Source organism: Styela clava, chromosome 14 (genome assembly GCF_964204865.1).
Source record: "Styela clava chromosome 14, kaStyClav1.hap1.2, whole genome shotgun sequence".
Lineage (NCBI taxonomy): Eukaryota > Metazoa > Chordata > Ascidiacea > Stolidobranchia > Styelidae > Styela > Styela clava.
The window spans coordinates 6162427-6181372 of NC_135263.1; the positions used below are offsets into that span (position 1 = coordinate 6162427).

Consider the following 18946-nt stretch of genomic DNA (forward strand, 5'->3'; position numbering starts at 1 on the left):
TTTGCTGATTATGGAGTGGAAATAAACTTATCTTATCTTTCAGTTTACTTTCTTCAATAAATCTTATTCCAAACTTATGTCATGGCGGGAGTTGCATGGAAAATCCAAGGGGAAGAAAAAAAAAAGTTTGAAAGCATATTTGACAGTCTTGGACCTGTCGGTGGAAAACTCGGTGGTGATAAAGTAAAACCTGTTCTAGTAAATTCCAAACTCCCAAATGACATTTTAGGACAAGTATGGGAACTTTCAGATATCGATAAAGATGGGTGTTTGGACAGAGATGAATTTTGTGTTGCTATGCATTTAGTGTACAAAGCACTAGAACATGAACCAGTACCTTCCATTTTACCACAAGAAATTGTACCACCATCCAAAAGAAAGCCGGTATTGGTAGGGGCAGTAGCTGTCTTGCCACCATTAATATCTTCAGCAAATGCTAAAACTGAATTACCTAGTACGAACATAGGATTGCTACAACCCGCTGTCACATCTACAAATTCTATCCTGAATCCAGTGGGTGTTAGCACTCCAGTTTCAACGCCACAATCCAATTTGTATATTAAAGGTGTTGTTCCAGATATTGAATACACAAGATTTTTTGGAATATTTTCTCAAAAAGCAGGAGCTGATTCTTATATTGCTGGATCCGAAGCGAGGGACATTTTTGTACAAAGTGGTCTCCCTCATCAAGTACTCGCTCAAGTTTGGAACTTATGCGATCAGCAGCAGCTTGGTAAATTAACGCAGGATCAGTTTATTCTGGCGATGCATTTTATAAGTCAAAAAGTAAAAGGAATAGAGGTGCCCACACAGCTACCTCCAGAAGTTTATGCGTCAAAGACGAGAGATTCTGGATTTGGTGACTCTGGGAGTCTATCTGATGGTAGTAGTGGAGTTGGTGATTTTTCCGCATTGAGAGAATTGGACACGCTAAATCGTGAAATTGAAGAATTGAGACGTGAAAAGGAGACTTTAACTGGGGAGATCCGAGAAAAAGAACTCGTGGTGCGACAACGAAGCAATGAAGTCCAAGATCTTCAAAATACTCTCGACAGAGCGAGTACATCTTTATCTCAACTTGAGTCTGATAAAGCGGAAGCTCATACTCGGATAGATGAATTGGATCAACAGCAGCTCAAGCTTGATGGGATGTTGGCCGATGTACGGGCAAAAGTTCAGGAAGAAACGAGAACGATTTCTAGTCTTCAAAGTCAAATTAAAGCTCAAGAATTAGCGAACGCTCAACAAGAAGAAGAATATAATAAAATAAAAAGTCAACTAGATAGTTTAAAAACAGAAGAAACTCAGCTTCAACAAACTTTGCAAATAGGTCAACAACAGCTTCATAATATCACGAAGCAAGTCGGTGATGCCGAAAATGAAATTGTTAAAGTCAAAGAACAAATCACTTCTCTCACAGAACAGCAGAAAACTGTTTCATCGAATATAGAGCAATATGATAAAGCTGTATCTGCATTAAAAAGCGAGACAGAAACTACAAACGGACTTGGCTCAGATTTCGATAACTCGCAAAGTTTCTTCGATAACAAAGATGATCCTTTCAAATCATCAGATGCTTTCGGAGGATCGGATAACACTTTTAAAAGTGACCCATTTGCGGATACTTCAGCTTTTAGCACGGTTGTAACTCAATCAGGTAATACACCCAGTAATATATCTGATGCATTTGGCTCTACTTCCACTGTTGATCAAAATGATCCTTTCGGAAGTTCAGCAGGAAAACCCGATACCAATGATCCGTTTTCTTCTAAAGATGATCCGTTTGCATCTTCATCTAATGCTTTTCAAACACCGTCCTTCGATAATGATCCGTTTGGCGGATCTGATCCATTTTCCTCCTCCACCTCAGCAAGTAGTCCGAAAAAATCTGAAAATACGCCTGCGAAACAGAAAGACATGTTTTCAGTCGATTTTTCTGATCCAAATCCATCAGTTAGCCTGTTTAATGATTCTGAAAACGCCATATCCAATGCCTCAAAAGTTTCTTCAGATGACCCATGGGCCGCTTTTGGTGGCCCTTCTGTCGGGGATAATACATCAAACGGCGCCGACCCTTTCGGTAAAGACTCTTTTGTACCAAATCCAAGCGCGTCTTTTGACGCTTTTGGAAGTAGTTTCGTCCCTGAAAAGAATACAAATAACTCGTCGAAAAATATAACTGGAATGTCAGAGAAAGCACAAATGTCATGGGCTGCCGAACAAAGTAAGAAAGAGGAAGAGAGGCGAGAAAAAATGAGAATACAGGAGCAAAAGGACTTGGAGTATGCAATCAAACTAAGTAAAGAAATATAATCAATCACTAGAACAATATAACCGTTGTTATATCCTCCATGGTGCCCATTCTCTTATGCTAACTATTTGATTTTTTTCACCATTCCTTTTTAATAATAATTATATTATACTAATTTGATTTTGCTGTTTTTGTGAAACAATTTCACAATTTAAGGTAAACTAAATAATTCTGTGTGTCGTTATCAGGTATTGAATAGTTTGATATAGAAAATGTTAATAATCTACATTAATCTGGAATTTGAGTAATTAATTACATATCGTCATTTTAAACTTAAAGTCAACATAAATTATTACTATATATGGATGTTGCATGATCGAGTGGTATTATGAAGCAGCATGTAGGAACACCCTGATATATGAAGTAGACAATATTTCTGGATGGATTAATATATTGATCCTCTTTAATCAACTCGAAACTTCAAGCCTTTTTAAAAACGACTCCCTCCGACTTAGGTTGGTAAAAACTAGATTCTGACACCAGGTTGAAGAAATGTATTCCTAATCAAACTTCTAACTCCAAACTAAACTTTGACAATTAACGCTTTTTTCATGTAGCCCTTCAAATGTCCATTGAGAACTCTTAATAAATATATTTTGAGTTTTTTTTTTAAATACTGACTTCGATTATCACCGCTGAAAGTCTGAATTTTTGATTCTGTAGAATTAGAGATTGCAGGGGATTTGAAATTATGGCCTCGGCACTAGTATCAATAAAAGCATGCCAAACTCAGACTAATAATTCTACAGTGCCAATTGTTATGATTTATCAGTGAAGTTGGATATAAATATTTTTAACCCTTTTTCATTTTTTAATGTTTCTTCATAAAATCCTAGTTTTCACCATAATAGTACCTCACTTGAGCGTTTGGGATATGGGCTCCCTATTAATTTGTTTTAAAACAATCAAAATACTTCAAATTGAAGATGGAAATTTAGGATACCAATTTCGCTGACATAGGCATCCTCACACCTTATAATATTTGGAACAAAAATAAAAACCTATTAAATACTTCTAACTATAATGTGGAAAATGAGATGATTACTCTGTTGAAAATTTTTTGAGTTGTGTTTCTGCTAGGATTTTAAATTTCATCCAATGTACAATTGCTTCTTGTACTTGCCTGGTCAGCTTTGGCTTCGGTTGAATATTTCCATACATGTTTCTTTTTCCTTGCTAATTTATCAAAACATTTTCCAGTTCATTGAATCCATTAGTGCCTCAAACCTCGGAAGTTTTAGATTTCTTTTTTGTCGTATATTTATTGTAATATATGTCCAGGCTGTATCATTAAGATTGGTATTATTTACAATTTCGTTCAACTTCACTAATGTTAAAATAGCAGGCCTCTAAGATAGCTAATATGCTACCTAACTATATTTGTACATTTTTGATGTCCAAACTAATATCCTTTTAACAATCCACTTTCTCATAGTCCACTTTCTTACTTTAAGTGTATAAACTTGAATAAATAATCACATTATAAAGTGATATTGCAGTGTAAGTATGTAAAAACACAAGTCTGCTGTGTAAAAAGTGACAAATCATAATCAATTCAAGTTTAGGAGCTTTTCACTGGCACTGATAATACTGTTCTTGTTCATTTCATGTTGCCTAGTTTTCAAAATTAATTTTTGCTTTTTCAATTTCTTTAAATTCTAGATGTCAGTTATAACTAATTCTAGAAATATATGATATTGTAAAATATGATTTCAAAATTTCAGTGAAATCATTACTGTGTTTAAGAATTGGAGTAATGGGTTTGTTAGTGCAGAAAATTGCAAAATTAAGTTTGTACAAAAGTGTTGCTTTTGCTGCATATTTGAACAATTTGAAGTATTCAAACTTCATATGTGAATTTGATATCTGCGTTTAAATTAGATATTAGAAATAATTGGTAAATTTGGAGTTTGTTGGTGGTAATTTTCAAACTGTATTTCTATTAGCCAAAGCCCAAATATGTTTTTACTTAAGCAAGTGATCTCTTTCTTATGTAGTGGTGACAGGATCTGTACCCATAATCACCTCTCCAATATTGTGGGACTTCTGAACTTTTCGAACAGCAAACAAAACTTTTCTTCGGCAAACTTAATCATTGACAATCATTGCATTACTAAAAGGCTGGAGCAGTTTTCTTTTATGATATATTTGGTATATATGTGAAAAATGATCTGTATTAGCCGCCTCTGCTGGGTGCTGAAGAGCTACAGTTTTAAATAAAGGACCGTCGTCTTTCAGTTTGAACTATATATTATTGCCTGCGATGCCATCATAGTAACCTAGAATACACTAATTATCTTTTGTTCAATATGTTTCGATTGTCCATTTGAATTTTTAGCACAATTATATATATAAATATATTACTTTGATTATTAATGTATGTTTTTGACTGTTTCAATGCCAATATGTGTGAATTTGTTGTTTCTGTTTATACTTGAAGCGAGTTCATTGTGTATTTTTGTCACCATTTATATGTCTTATACTCTTATTAAGATACTTTGTGTGTGTGAATTCTAATGAATTTTTTGCATGGATATTTGAAATGTTATAATATTTATCCTTTTGCTCTTGGTAATTTTTTTTATCACTAATGTGCACATATATGCTTAGGAAGTAAGACTTTATTATTGTTAAATAAAGTGTTGTTTCTTTCCAGAAAATTTTAGAAAAAAAAGTTAAGATAATGACGGAATTAAAAGATTTAAAAAACAAGGATTTGTATCAGCTTTTTGAGATAAAACAGAATGCCACTGTGAAAGAGATCAAGAAAGCGTATAGAAAGAAAGCACTGAAACTTCACCCTGATAAAAATCCCGATGACCCAAAAGCAGCGGCAATGTTTCACGAGCTTTCCGAAGCCTTGAAAATTCTTACAGATTTAGGTGCGAGGGCAGCGTATGACCATGTTCGAAACGCAAGAAAGGCCGCGGCTGAAAGAACAGAAAAACTGGATGATAAACGTAAAAAAGTCAAATTAGATTTGGAAGCTCGTGAAAAAGCTGCTGAAATGCAAGAAAGGGATTCTATGAAAACTGCTTCTAGAACTTTGAAACAAGAAATTGAAAGACTACGAGAAGAAGGATCGAGAATCCTACAAGAGGAACAGATCGCAATGAAGAAATTACTCAAAGAGGAAGCAGAAGAAAGAAAAAATAATCTTATGGCAGAACCAGCGAGATTAAAAATAAAGTGGAATATAAAAGATGGCGAGGAAAACTTATATTCACGAGATACTCTGATGAAAATTTTTATGAAGTATGGTAACATTGTTGCGTTAATTGTATCAATGAAAAAGAAAAAAGGTAGCGCAGTCATAGAGTTCACAAGTGCTAAAGAAGCACAGTTGGCACATGATTCAGAAATAGGATTCCCAGAAAATCCTCTCAGTATTATGTGGTTATCAGGAAAGCCTGCTGATCTGACTGCATATGCTCAACACTTCACTCAAAAGTTAGGTCTGAATAAGGACGTGAATCGACATCATAAAAACGGTGATGTTGCACCTAAGTCCAAATATTCAGAAGAACCATCTAGTCAAGAAGATGATGACTTTGAATCACAGGTTCTCGAAAGAATGCGGAAAATGCAAGAACAGAAAAGACAACAAAAAGAGGATGAGAAAACATAATGCACTATATATTTGGGCGCTCCCGAAGTATGTGCACCAAGATGGGGTACTGCCTGAATCCTATCCTGGTACACATACTATATGCTACATCTGGAGCTCCTACATTTGATTGAAATTCAAACAAGTAAAGGAATTGTTGAAAAGAGAATTCAACAATGAAAAACCTGTTAACTGTATTGTGGGAGATATTGGGCCACCTTTGGAGATGGAATCAATTTGCTAGGGAAGAGGACCCTCTCTATACAGACAATCTAGAGAGATTGTCTGAAAAACTGAATGAAGTGAAATTGCTCATGTTCAATTCATGAGAATGCATACAAAGTTGAAAGTAAAGCGTGCTTGTGAGAAGGCACTAGTTATCAAGTTTGAATGAATAGAGCCAATTTTTGTTCAATACAATTTTGCACAGTTGTGCTTATTGGATGTATATAAAAGTCTGCCCCTGCTTTACCCCTCATATTTATGACTAGGAAAAGCATGCTGTATGGTATTATACCTAGGAAGTTATCGAGTTTTTACTGTTGGCATTGGCTACAGTGCTTGACCAAGTAAACGAGTATGAAATGCTGAAATGCACGACTGGTTTGTGGACATAAGGGTACCTTACCCAAATTTTAACTGAGCAAGGCTAGATTTGTCCCATTTTATCTGATGATCTTAAGTTATAGGTATTTCTTATTCCACATCTGTGGTTTACCTTTATAGCTTATAAATAAACTCAGATGACAAATGCTCATAGATGTAAATTTGTTGAGCACATGCATGTAACTTCTACCTGTTTGTGCTTTTTATTCAGTTACACAAATATGTTTTTACAAGTCTTGGCAGTGTTATGCATTTATATCCATATTAAGAAAATTCTATGAGCCTAAAAATTTTCGTATACATATACCGATAGAGATTGGTCAGAATATTTTGCTATCACTAAAGCGAGAGGCACTTCCAATTCATAAAGCACGTATTTTTATAATTAGCTTCCGCGAAGTGCGTACCCATCAGCCGTGACGTCAAGGCGGTACCGTACATTAATAAACTAATATTGCCGCCATACGTTTTGGTAATTCATTACCGTACTTCTCGATTGTGGAATCGAGAGTTCCATCAGAGTACCAAATCGTCGAAAAAAACAACAACTTCGGGTTGGAAAAGTTTGACTTCGATTGCTGGTTTGATTAAATGAAATTTTCTGGCCCTTCTAACTACGAAATAATCAAATTGATAACGAAAACTTGGCGAATTTATTGTCTTTTTAGTTTGTTTGAAAAGTTTGGCTTTAATGTTATATGCCTCTCAATATTCCTATGTGTTGATAGGATGAGATTTACATATTTATCCCGGGGGAGAGGAAAGACAGCTTAATCATATGACGAACCACAGCCTTTCGTCCGGTAACCAGTCCAGGTAGGGTATGGGATTAGTTAGCCAATTATTTGTTTCGGAAGCACGGTCTTGATGATGGAGGAAGTCGTAACCGACCAGCGGTTACGTGAAAACTCTTGACTCCTAATTTTGAAGGATGTGAACTTGCGATAAGTTACAATTTTTGGCGATCTATCGTCTTCGTAAACTTTAAACCTAAGCGAAAATGTAAGATTCCGACACCACAACCCTGCGGAAGACTCACAGTTGTGTTCTAATGTGTTTGTTTCTCCTACCCTACCCGAATAAAATAAAACACACATAAAATCATGTCCGTTTTTTATAAAATGCCATTCCTTGTTTATGAATTTCCCGCTCATGCTGTTCGTATTCCGTCTCCAGTAATTTTTTCAAGGCGGCTCTCCGAACGGATACAAGAGCTCTTTTCGTTTTGTATAGCTGACTCGCATTTTCTTCTTTGTTCATGTCGTACCTGTAAAATATTTATAGCTATTATTTAAATATTTGTTTTACAGTGACGGGCGGCATTCTTTTTCACCCACAGGTGCATTGTTGTCATTCCGTATGATGCTGTTTGACGAGACTCTCAGAGTATAATATTTGAAGAGAATACGGTCATATCCTCGCGAGAGAAATCGTGTAGAGATTTAATCATGGGGCGGACCATGATATTTGGTCATTTTATCAGCCCGAATATGGGAACAGCTAACTAGTACATCGTCCTAGACTTTGACTTCGAAGAGTCCAGCTATCTTTTCAAACGTAATTCTCAATCCACCAATGGATCGATAAACGGATTATGCACGGAAATGAATAGTGCAGCAGAAAGTGCGTTCTATCCGGCGAACAAAAAGCTTAGGAAGGTTTTGCAGGTGGAAGATAAATAAAAAACCATGGATCTGGTTCAGTTTTTGGGTTATGCTTTTACGTATGTTCCAGGTAATGCTGCATTGGTATGCAATCTCAGCAGTTGTGTATAAATATATGCACCAAACTACATTGGGCACCACGGAAATTTCCTTAGACAATTTTTAAATGATGACTCAGTGTTTAATGAAACAATTCGAGTCATAAGATACAGACCTCAATATTGGTCGAAAAAAAAGTTCTCTAGTATAGTGATTAACTTTTCTATCAATGCTTGTAAGTAGAAGAACTGTTTCCAAAAATTGTTTTTAATTTTTCATACATGTAAAGCACCAAAATCTTAGTGCTTAGGGGCTCTTGAAGGATGATCCGGTCCTGCCAATAACATATACATCACTGATTTATGATATGTGCTGCGACGGGATTAATTCTAAATATTAGACGAATATCATTTTTTTACATTTTAAAGACCGAGACTGACAGGTGAAATTAGGAAAACTAGACATTAGTAAGAGGTTGTACCTTTTTATCGTACTCGCTTCCTCGAGTCCTTCGGCCCAAGCAGCCTTCAGGCCCACGTCAAGTTCAGTTTGAACCACTTTAATTCTTTCCGCCATCAATTCATCTTTCATAATCCGGTCTTTCTCAATCTTTTGCTTTGAAACTGAATGCCCGCGAGGGTTGGGCACCTCGTATCTTAGCGACATATTCATACTCATTTTGTAGCTGTTTATTGCGAATTACTTTACTATACTATAAAGTAAACGAACTATAGCAATTAAATTTGTTGAAAAGTATTAAATTGAAAAGTTTTGCAATCGGTTGTGATGTCATAAAAGATGAGAAATAATCAGTTTCTCTTTAACAACAAAACTAATACTGGAACAGATAAGATGAATAATGGATCTCGGCGATTAGCTCGTGATAAGCGGCACCTGGGATCACCCTGGGCTGGTTCGAATCCCACGGCCTGTCTTCTGGTCGCAGTAACGTGTTGTGTTCACTCACCCACTGGACGGCTGCGTCCTCTTCAATCCGAAAGAAAAAACATTGGCTCGGCGGTGTTGTGCATCCCTATAAGCGTTCGGAATACGTTGTCGCAGCACCTCTAATTACCCTGGTGGGTTCGCAGATTCCAATCCCGTTGGCGATAATTATGTGCGAGAGGATTGTTGGACTCCTCGCCGCTGTATGATGGTTCATGTAACTTCTGGTCAGTTACGGCTTCCTCCACCATCTGAAAACAAAATAACTTGCTAACTCATCCCATACCCGACATGTACTGGTAAACGGACGAGAGGCCGTGGTTCGACCTATGATTAACCGGTCTTATCTACTTTCCTTTCCCTCTAGATAAATATGTAAATCCTATCCTATATTAATTATTGCATACACGACATGGACTGGTGAGCGGACAAGAAGTCGTATTACTACACAAAACCTGTACCAAAAACGGGACGAAGAGAAGTGATTTTTACCGGAGTTTTTATACTTTATATTTGTAAATCTTCGAAGGCTCATCGCCTGGGCGCGACTAATATACACTATTGCATCTGGTCCACCCTAACGAAGTCATCAAAAACAATTTCACTGCTATGGTACTTTATTTCAATAAAAAAAAATAAAACGTAAATATAGAGAGAAATCATAATTCAAATAAACATATAAGAAGGTTAACAGAATAGTACAGAATAATTTTACTCAATCAGAATATGGTTATCAATAGATGTGCTGCGTCAGTAACGTTTGATGAGTATGAGTGAATTGTAATGAGTATAAACCTTATTCAAGTTCAAAATTGCGAATTTTCACTCGAATACTATTTTTACTGGTTGGACAACCAGTGAACAATATTTCAACAAAGTAATGACACTTGAGACTGGGATGGATTGAATCAAAATATTCAAATACCGATTTTTAGTAGGCTATTTCAAACAGTCAAAAGCAGCTTGGAAATCATGTTCTTGCAATGACAAACTTTTCGTTCAGTAAACAAGACTAATATAGATTCTTGGTTTTACTTAGGCAGCACTCCTTCATATCACACTCAAACTCATAACCTACACTCACTAAAATATTTGCATTGATTAGGCAAGTTTATTTAATCACTTGGGTCTGCGGCTTGCTGGTATCAAATATGAGTACCAAGTCGAGACGAGGGACGAATCATTCGAGTCAAGTATGAAGTCGAACCAATCACTGAGTTAAGTTCATTGACATTTAGTTGACTCGAATCACTTCGAGTTATTGATAAATGGTTTGTCTAACTCGAGTGAATTCAATGGCTGAGCCCTTCCCAACACTGATGCTTGTTTAAGTTATATTTGAAGTTTCAATCAAAACAGTACTGAGTTACCTGAAATAAATCAATTTTCTGATGTACTGCTTATCGCAAAACTGATGGAAAATGAAGGGGAAATTCCATTTGACAGAATCGACAAAACTAATGATAATCCAACAACATACATTGTTTTAACACGTTTGAAAAGGCATTCTTTAGCAAAATTAAACATGTCCGTCAGATTAAGGTATCATGCATTTCAGAGATGAATAAAAAATAGAAAATTAATGAATAGCACTGTAACATACTGTGATTTAGATTTATTTAAATGAATTGTTGATAAAATATAATAATAAGAAAATTACTACGCAAAAAATTAGTGTCAAAAAAGAAAAAACAACCGAATAGAGAAAAAAAAATTAAACGAAAGTAGTACATTGCACATAAAGAAACTTGGTAACAATTTTTGTTTTTATCTAAGAATTTAAAACATGATGGAAGCTAGCATAAAATAATGCTAATAAAAATATGAATTTTGATTAAAATGTTTAACAAAACAGATAACAATAAAACGATAGTGTCAGGGTAATAAACAACATGATGTCATTGCCTCCTGCAAATATTTCAACTTTGGCACACACCAAGTAAGTCCACTTAGTGCAAACATTATTGATAACTTCAAAATCAATTTGGTTAATTTAACCTTATTCGGTGCAACGAATTGAGATAAAATAGAATTTCTTCATTGCGAATTATATCAACTAATTTTTATTATCAAATATCGCCAAATAATTTTGAAAATTTGCCAATATTACTGAATGGTCAAATCCCTTTTGCAGAGTACAAATGACTTTCGACTTCAATGAAAACAAGACAGAACAGACTAACTAGAAAGTATGATACTATATGATGAGCGTTCTGGTGAGAATAGAATAAGAATCATAGTTCAACTTTATGGGCAGTGACTTATAGTAAATTACAGTTACTGGCACGCAGTCAACACCACATTAAAAAAAACAGTCCAGTCAGGTAATCCCAAATACTATCTGTAACCTGCTGTACATATCACACATATTGACATGCTGACTTTTTAAATATACTATTATTTTTGATTACTTTCGAGCAATATAATTTAACAAGTTGAACATAAAAATGAATTTCAAAGTCCCAAACCCACTTTTTGCAAGATAACATAAACTCGGAAAAGCAATAAAATTCCTACCACAGTAACACACAATTGCTGGCGAAACCTTACCATTTATAAAAATATTATTTTTGACTATCTGATTTATATCAGAATTATCAATATTAAATTCGTAAATACTTAAATGACTCAAATATAATGATGAAATAAGAAAATTCACTCAATTAATTAGCGCCCTTAGTCCCATTAACAACAAGTCTTCAAAAAAAAAAAAAAGTTGTAAAATTGCTTATATCTGACTTTGAAATTGTACAGCACTCTGATCAATCGAAGTTAATTTAATTGCGGACAGTGGAGAGTTATTTCAATTATTCAATCCTTTCCTCTTCCTAACGAATGCGCTTCAGAGTGTGCTCGTTGTTGCATTTTCTGTCGTTCTTTCTTTGACAGTTCGAGAGCTCTGGTTTTGCCGACGTCAAGTTGGAAATATTCCACAGATGGTTCACTTGGTACATTCCTAAATAATCAAGTGAAAAGAATAAAAAATAATTAACAAAAAAATGGATTCAAAGCCAAAGGAGCGAACCATGATAAACCAAAAGAGCGATTTTGAATTTCAGGGATAGGATTTCTATGTTTATCACTGGGGAGTGAAAAAACAACCAAATCATATGGTGGACCACTGCCTCTTGTCCAACCGCCAGTCCATGGCGAGTACTGAAATTAGTCAACAAGTTATTCATTCAAAATTCATGTACTTGGTGGCGGAGAAAATTGGACTAAGAAAATCAAATTTTAATAATAGAAACTTTGGCGTACGCAAGCCTACTATAACAGACTGTAAAGAGAGCTTAGAAACTTGATGTTGTTTGTGTTCTTGTACAAAAATTTTGACACACAGTATAACAATTATAAAACTCGGACTCCAGAAAATTCAAAATCTCGACTCTGACTTCACGCCTTGACTACAACAATCACCCCACAATAAATCATGTTCTTATATTCGCATCAGAAAATTAGGAAAATTGAATCTCCACCGAGCAAAAAATGTATTTATTGGAATACACAACAACAAAATTAGGTACTCTGGAAGTATGTGAACCAAGATGGCAGACACCAGAACATAGTATGTGTACCAGGTTAGGGTCAGGCCATAATTTCAGGTACAAATACTATGGGAGTCACTTGGCTAGTCTTCAAACTCGTAATAGAACATACTACCTGGTACACATACTTCGTTCCAGTGGCCGCCACTTTGATTCACATACTTCGGGAGTACCCAAAATTATTCACAAATTCAAAAGAAGAAGAACCAACTTACCGATCATCTGCGGGTGGTTGAACTTGAGCGTTAATTTCAATATATTTGATTTCTTTATCAGCATCGGGAGGAGGTGGAACAACAGTTGAAGGTCCATATGCTGACGGGCCAAGTGGAAAGAATGAACCAGAATGCAAACTACTTCCGCTGAATAAAGAATCTCCAGTGGATGGCGTCTAAAAATAAATGTATATATCTCTTGATTAGAGCCACAGCAGTAACATCACATCTGAATAAGATAGGATGTTGTCCAAATAATACTGTAATATTTTTTTGCTCAAAGCAGCGCCACACATGCTTACTCCTTCACCAATTCCTCCGACTGTAATGCATTTATTCTTTTGCTTCCATTTGCTGGCTTTTTTATTATTAAGCGTAGTGCATAAAATAACTGATGAAAACCAGTAATATCAAATCTAAATAAATTTGGAAAACAAGTGTTCAACAGCCCATGCTTGGGAAAGTTTTCTCTTTGTATCGAAGAAGCGTCGTTACTTTGACAGGAAACCCGAAAAATTAAGAATAAAATAAACTTACCATGCTTGGTTTCGGTGGCCTTGAAGGTACGAAGCTGTGATCTTCACTTGATTTCGGAGGTCGCTTTGGCAGCATTTTCGATTCGTCCCAGCCCATTGGTGCTACAGTATTCATTCTCATGTTAGCTGGTTTCGGTGGTCTCTCAGGAACAGCAGAAGGATCGTAACCTAATTGACTATTATTCCTATGGGACTCATGGCTGGGTGTATAGGGCCGCCCCGGTAGTTGAGAAATCTGTGTTGCCATCGGAGGGGACCTGGGTGACAAGCTTGAAAAACTATGTTTAGGCGGCCTCTGAGGTGGGGTGGGGCTCACACTCAAACGGGAATTAAAATCATTCAACTTGGCGTGTTGCGGTGACGTTATACTACTACTTCTTGACCCAATTGGGCTGAAACCTCCCCCGTATTGCAATGATTTAGGTTCGTTAACGATAGGCATGGTATGAACGACCGAAGTATGAGGCGGTGATACAGCTTCATCACTCTCATAACTATCTCTCGAATTGTTCTTTTTACGAGTGTCGAGACCACTTTGAGAAGATCCACCGTCCGAACCAAGGCTTTTTCTTCCAGGTTTTAAGTCTCTATGTACAGGTGGAGGAACGTCAAAACTATCTGCTAACCGAACATGGGCCGGTGGAACATGTGATGAAAACATTGCTAACGTTGGCGCAGACGTCATAATAGTATACGGGTCTTGATCTTCTTCGTTGAATTCTATTGACTGTGATGACATTTTTTCATAGCTAGGATGTCCCTCGTCATCAACTTTATGGAAGGCATCTTGATGCTGTAACGGTGGCCTCACAGGCGTGTCACTCAGTTTACGTGGCATGTCATAAATACTGGTATCGGCAGCTGAATAAAGAATAAAATATGTTTAAAATTTCAGCAAAAACAAAAAACTGTTCAAATATGGAATTTCCTTTGAAACATTTACTGATCTGATTTTATTTGTAATAAGCCCAGTTGTAGAAAATATCTGAGGTTTGTGAAGCCTCATTGTACAATTTTATAGTGGGATTCTGTTCCGAGATTTTCCGTCTAGTCTGAACCCTGAAATGTCTTTGTTTATCGTTACAAGGCTTTGGAGTTGTTGTTTGGCATGTTTTCGTTCACTGGAGTCGAAACCGAAGTTATAATTTCAAACACCCCAAAGTCAGAGTCCAAATTCTGAATTCCCCGGCGTTGAGATTTCAGACTTTCGATGATGTGACAAAGTCAGAATTTTTCAAAAAGATTTAAAAACTATTAGGTTTACTCAGTCTATTTAAAAATGCTTGCATATGAAAAAATTTTATAATCAAAATTTCATTTCATCGCAGTTGGATTCGGAGTCAAAATTTTGTACAACTACAATTGAGTCCGAACCAATATGGCCATTGGTCACAAGCAAACTTCTATTCAGTGCAAGTTTATCTTCTGTATGATTAAGTTACGTTCTAATGACCCCATATAATAAATTAATAAATGACTATTATTACATAACAAAATAATCACAATCATCCATTGTTACATCATACCTGAACTTCTTTTTGATGATCCAGTCATCCCACTGCTTTCTCCTGATGTATTGCTACTCTGTGACATTCTTGGATCTACAGATTGTCCATGGCCCGGTGATTTAATCAAAGGTTGAGGGACATCATATAAGGAAGGGGCTGAACCAGATACTTTACTTTGTTGAATAAGCGGAGATAACTTATTACTGAATGACGGCATTTTCCTGCGGGAAAAAAAAAAAATGAGATGGAATTATGATATCAAAACATAATTTGATATATTAGGTATTTTTATTCGAAATGTTTAATAAACTCAAATCGTTCACAATGTGGTATAAAACATACAATCATCTTAAAACAATTAAAATTTGTGAAAAATTGCAATAAGATTGGCTAAATCCCAAATTTGTGTATCTGAAATTATAGATTAGCTATTCATATATCCAACTAGGACTAGTAACTGGATGACATTCAGTGGTGTGCCACATGATTATTAAAGGGTTCTCAACCAAAAGTAAATTTGGCCTGTAGTCGGGGAAAATAATAAGCAAGAAAGTACATAAGGGACCACATAACAGACTGTAACAGTCTTGGGATTGAGATCTTTTTTGTTGAACAATAAATGTTTTTTATGCCCCATCTCCATTTCACTTACGACATACTCAAAAAGACAATTTACATGCACAGCTAAAGGGGTCAATTTTATTTTTAAAAATTTTCAAAGGGGAAAATGAGATAGAATGAAAATTGAGAACACCTAGACCAGGGGTCGGCAAACTTTTGTCATTCGTGGGCCAAAACAAAGGTTGCAAGTCATTGGAGGGCCGCACATATTTTTCACATAGATTTCAGTGAAATTTCAAGCAGTGCGCGAAGACTGATCATCAGAATATTTTCTGCGTCATTAAACCATTTGCACTCAGCATCAACTTTTTCACGTTCTGTTGCCATTTGTCTAATTATAATCAATTATAGACCCATTAAACGAGTGATTGTGAATTATATACTTGTCTCAAAACAAATTCTGTCACGTAAACAATATAATCGTCAATACAGCTGTTTTGTTAATATAATTCAGTCAAGCGTCGCGGGCTGGATTTTATTGCTCCACGGGGCCGTAATTTGCCGACCCCTGACCTAGACTAATGCATCAAATTTTCTATGCATCGTTATAATTGTCAAAATCTTATCCTAATTTCAGTAAATTTATATATTGCTGGTAATTCATGAGTGGTTCTCATATAACAATACAAATAACTCACGTTATTTCAGCTCGTCTTGTCATATTAGGTGTCGTTAACGGAGAATTAGTAGCTGAAACTGAATTTCTCGTAAACGGCGGCAATGAGTTTGGAGGCACTGTGCGAATACCAGTGGCATGGGGTGGCGATACAGGCGTCAGCTGCTTTACAGTGTCATATGTTGCATGGTCCGCACTGCCTGCACTACTCGCACTGTGACTTCTTGGACTCTCATAAAGTCCCTCAGAAGATTTATGTCCCAGTAACAATTCAGTTGGAATTTTTTGCCTTTGTGCCGGTGACGGCATATTACTCGTAGCAGTAGGTTTTGGTGGCCTGGGTGGCACAGCATATGTGCTTTCAGTATTCAAATTTGTATCCACTTGATCTGTTTTCGAAGACAAACCCAAATCCTTCGGTGTGGCATAAGTGGACTCTTGTTGCGTCGGTGATACACCACCGACATCCAACATTTTAAAATCTTTTAATTGTTTTTGTAAAGCCAAAACATCAGAGTCCTGTACTGAGGATGCCGGTGTCAACCCCACTGGTGTTCTATCTAACGATTTCGGGGACTGGTAGTTCGATCTGGCGTTGGCGTTTTGACCAAGTGGAAAGACAGGTGACAGAGGACTTGGTACGTCGTATAATTGGTTTCTAAGATGTGGACTGGTGGACAGTGGACCGGGACTTGAATAAGATGACGAAGCAGAACCAGATAAATGAATGCCAGGAGAAAAAGAGCCTGCAAAATATGAAACATTTGTTTTAACTCTTTGCAATTACTATTTTACACAGGACTGTGAAATGTGGGGACAAAATTGTAAGGGCTTCGATTCCCGGAAATTTAAATGTATGTGTATTTATTTGCTGTTCTAAGTTCCTGTTACAAATTTGGACTCCAATTATTATTATTGAAAGTATAAAACTTTAACTTTGCCGAATTTCAAATCAGGGCCAGGTTGTTTGGTTACATTAATGTGATAGGAGTATTTGGTTGTATTAAGGTTAGGGGGTGTTTGGTTGTATTAAGGTTAGGAGGTATTTGGTTGTATTAAGGTTACGAGATGTTTGGTTGTATTAAAGTTATTTGGTTGTATTGAAGCTGTTGGGATCAATTCACTTTTACCTGAACTTTTTGGATCCTGTGTATTAATATATTCTGGGGGACTCAGTAATTTGTTTCCACTGTATCTGCCATCTCCTCCATAAGCTGATCCATATGAAGAGCTGCTGTTACTCCCTATAATAATGAAAACAAAGATTTAGAATACTTTTTCACTGCAGAGTAACAACCTTGGGATATAATTGACATAAGGTTGCAAGACTTCACTTGTGACTATTGTGTTATACAAGTTTCCTTAACAAGCGTCTATATCCAAATAATTTGGTAGACTAGTCAACCTTATTTTGCAAATAAAAAACAAAACAACGATACATGCCAAATTTTACACAGCATTATAACTAAAAAAAAGGAAATTTTACAGTAAAAATTGAATATTTCTTTTTTTCAATAGACATTGCAGATGAGATTTCTTGTACATTTGTAGAAACATAGGAAGATTTTGTAAAATATACTCAATCTTTATCATTTAAAAAGCTAAATTTGGGTAAAAATTGTGTCACAGACTTCACGAAAAAAATTTAAAAAATGAAAGAGCAAAAGCATCTCAGGAGTATCATATTTGGCTGTGATTTATTCTTTGAATGTAACTTTTTGAATGTAATGCATTTATTTTTTTTACTTTCACTAGTTGAACCATTGAAACAAAACTACCGTATATGACCACGTTTAATCACTATGTAAGATATCTTGAGCATAATGGCGCCAATAGTTAGAGATCTTGGGCCCAGGAATAATACATTAGGAACATTGCTAAACATCTCAATCAATTTGAAATTTTTACCTTGCCAACGTAATGACCCATCTGCGCCCCTTTGTTCTCTCTGTAGCCCAGGTGGAACATTGTATAAACCGGTGTCATCAATAGGAGGAAGTCTACTCTTGATATTCTGTAAGACAAGCAAAGGTCAATGCTTATAAAAATAAGTTGTTATACTGATTGAACATGATTAAAAACTAATTTAAATGAAGAATCTCAAAGTTAAGTTTCTTGTATTTACAAGTGATAGTGTTGTCATTCAAGATTGTCATGGGTTTCCTAAATCTGGTAAACGCCCTTAGCTTGATAGTTTTTAACGTACTTTCATTCTTTGAACAAACTATGCTCGCATTTGTAGGGCTGCAAAGATTGCAAGTCTGATGCCAATAACTATCATTACCCAGAGTTCTGTTTCAATTCACTTTATATTTTTTTACATAAACATAAATAACTCCGAGTCAACATGCTTGGTTTATTACATTGTAATCTTTTTCATTTTTTTTGGTACATTTAGGAAATGGAAATTTTTGAAAAAAGTTTTGAACCCACTCGAAGGGGGGAGTTGACTTTAAAAGACCTTCTGGTTCTATTGCACCCACCAGTCTATACCGAATAATATTGCGTAAGTTGCCTATTTTTGGCTAACGAAACAACATCCCTCGTGTCTCTTACTGGCCTATAATTTATAAAGCAAGCAAATCTTACTCTGGAGGGTCGACGTACAGCGTCAACAACATCATCCTCGTCGTCATCTGCATATTGTGAGTGAGGAAGCACTGAGGTAAAAAAAGCAATTATGAGTGGATTTTACAAATTCAATTGAGCCAAACCGGGTCAGTTTATCCAATT

At 35.9% G+C, this 18946-nt stretch overlaps 3 protein-coding genes across 3 annotated transcripts in view; 1 reads left to right on the plus strand and 2 right to left on the minus strand.

Annotated features, from left to right (window-relative positions):
* Window positions 1–43: 43 nt before the first annotated feature.
* LOC120340549 (uncharacterized) lies at window positions 44–6814 on the plus strand. The gene is made up of 2 exons (XM_039408833.2): window positions 44–2312; window positions 4952–6814. The coding sequence occupies exons 1-2, from the start codon at window positions 82–84 to the stop codon at window positions 5937–5939; spliced, it is 3219 nt and encodes a 1072-aa protein (XP_039264767.2). The 5' UTR covers window positions 44–81; the 3' UTR covers window positions 5940–6814.
* Window positions 6815–7241: 427 nt separating this feature from the next.
* Window positions 7242–8984, minus strand: LOC120340564 (uncharacterized). The gene is made up of 2 exons (XM_039408852.2): window positions 8709–8984; window positions 7242–7791 (listed from the first exon to the last, which is right to left on the minus strand). Exons 1-2 carry the CDS (start codon window positions 8903–8905, stop codon window positions 7626–7628), a joined length of 363 nt encoding a protein of 120 aa, XP_039264786.2. The 5' UTR covers window positions 8906–8984; the 3' UTR covers window positions 7242–7625.
* Window positions 8985–10772: 1788 nt separating this feature from the next.
* LOC120340515 (uncharacterized) overlaps window positions 10773–18946 on the minus strand; it is a 30519-nt gene continuing 22345 nt past the window's right edge. Inside the window, exons 8-15 of the mRNA XM_039408790.2 lie at window positions 18803–18873; window positions 18122–18227; window positions 17344–17457; window positions 16236–16959; window positions 14995–15197; window positions 13470–14329; window positions 12933–13108; window positions 10773–12128 (exon numbers count right to left, since the gene is read on the minus strand). Coding sequence (XP_039264724.2) covers window positions 11984–12128; window positions 12933–13108; window positions 13470–14329; window positions 14995–15197; window positions 16236–16959; window positions 17344–17457; window positions 18122–18227; window positions 18803–18873 — 2399 coding nt within the window. The 3' untranslated portion in view covers window positions 10773–11983. The remainder of the gene's footprint in view (window positions 12129–12932; window positions 13109–13469; window positions 14330–14994; window positions 15198–16235; window positions 16960–17343; window positions 17458–18121; window positions 18228–18802; window positions 18874–18946) is intronic.

Bases quoted from the DNA above. Each gene is read 5' to 3' on its own strand.
- LOC120340549 (XM_039408833.2), top strand. From the start codon at position 82: ATGGCGGGAGTTGCATGGAAAATCCAAGGGGAAGAAAAAAAAAAGTTT. The intron at 2,313-4,951 runs ATCAATCACTAG...TGTTAAATAAAG, and splicing joins AAACTAAGTAAAGAAATATA to TGTTGTTTCTTTCCAGAAAA.
- LOC120340564 (XM_039408852.2), bottom strand. From the start codon at position 8,905: ATGAGTATGAATATGTCGCTAAGATACGAGGTGCCCAACCCTCGCGGG. The intron at 7,792-8,708 runs GTACAACCTCTT...AATATTTTACAG, and splicing joins GAAGCGAGTACGATAAAAAG to GTACGACATGAACAAAGAAG.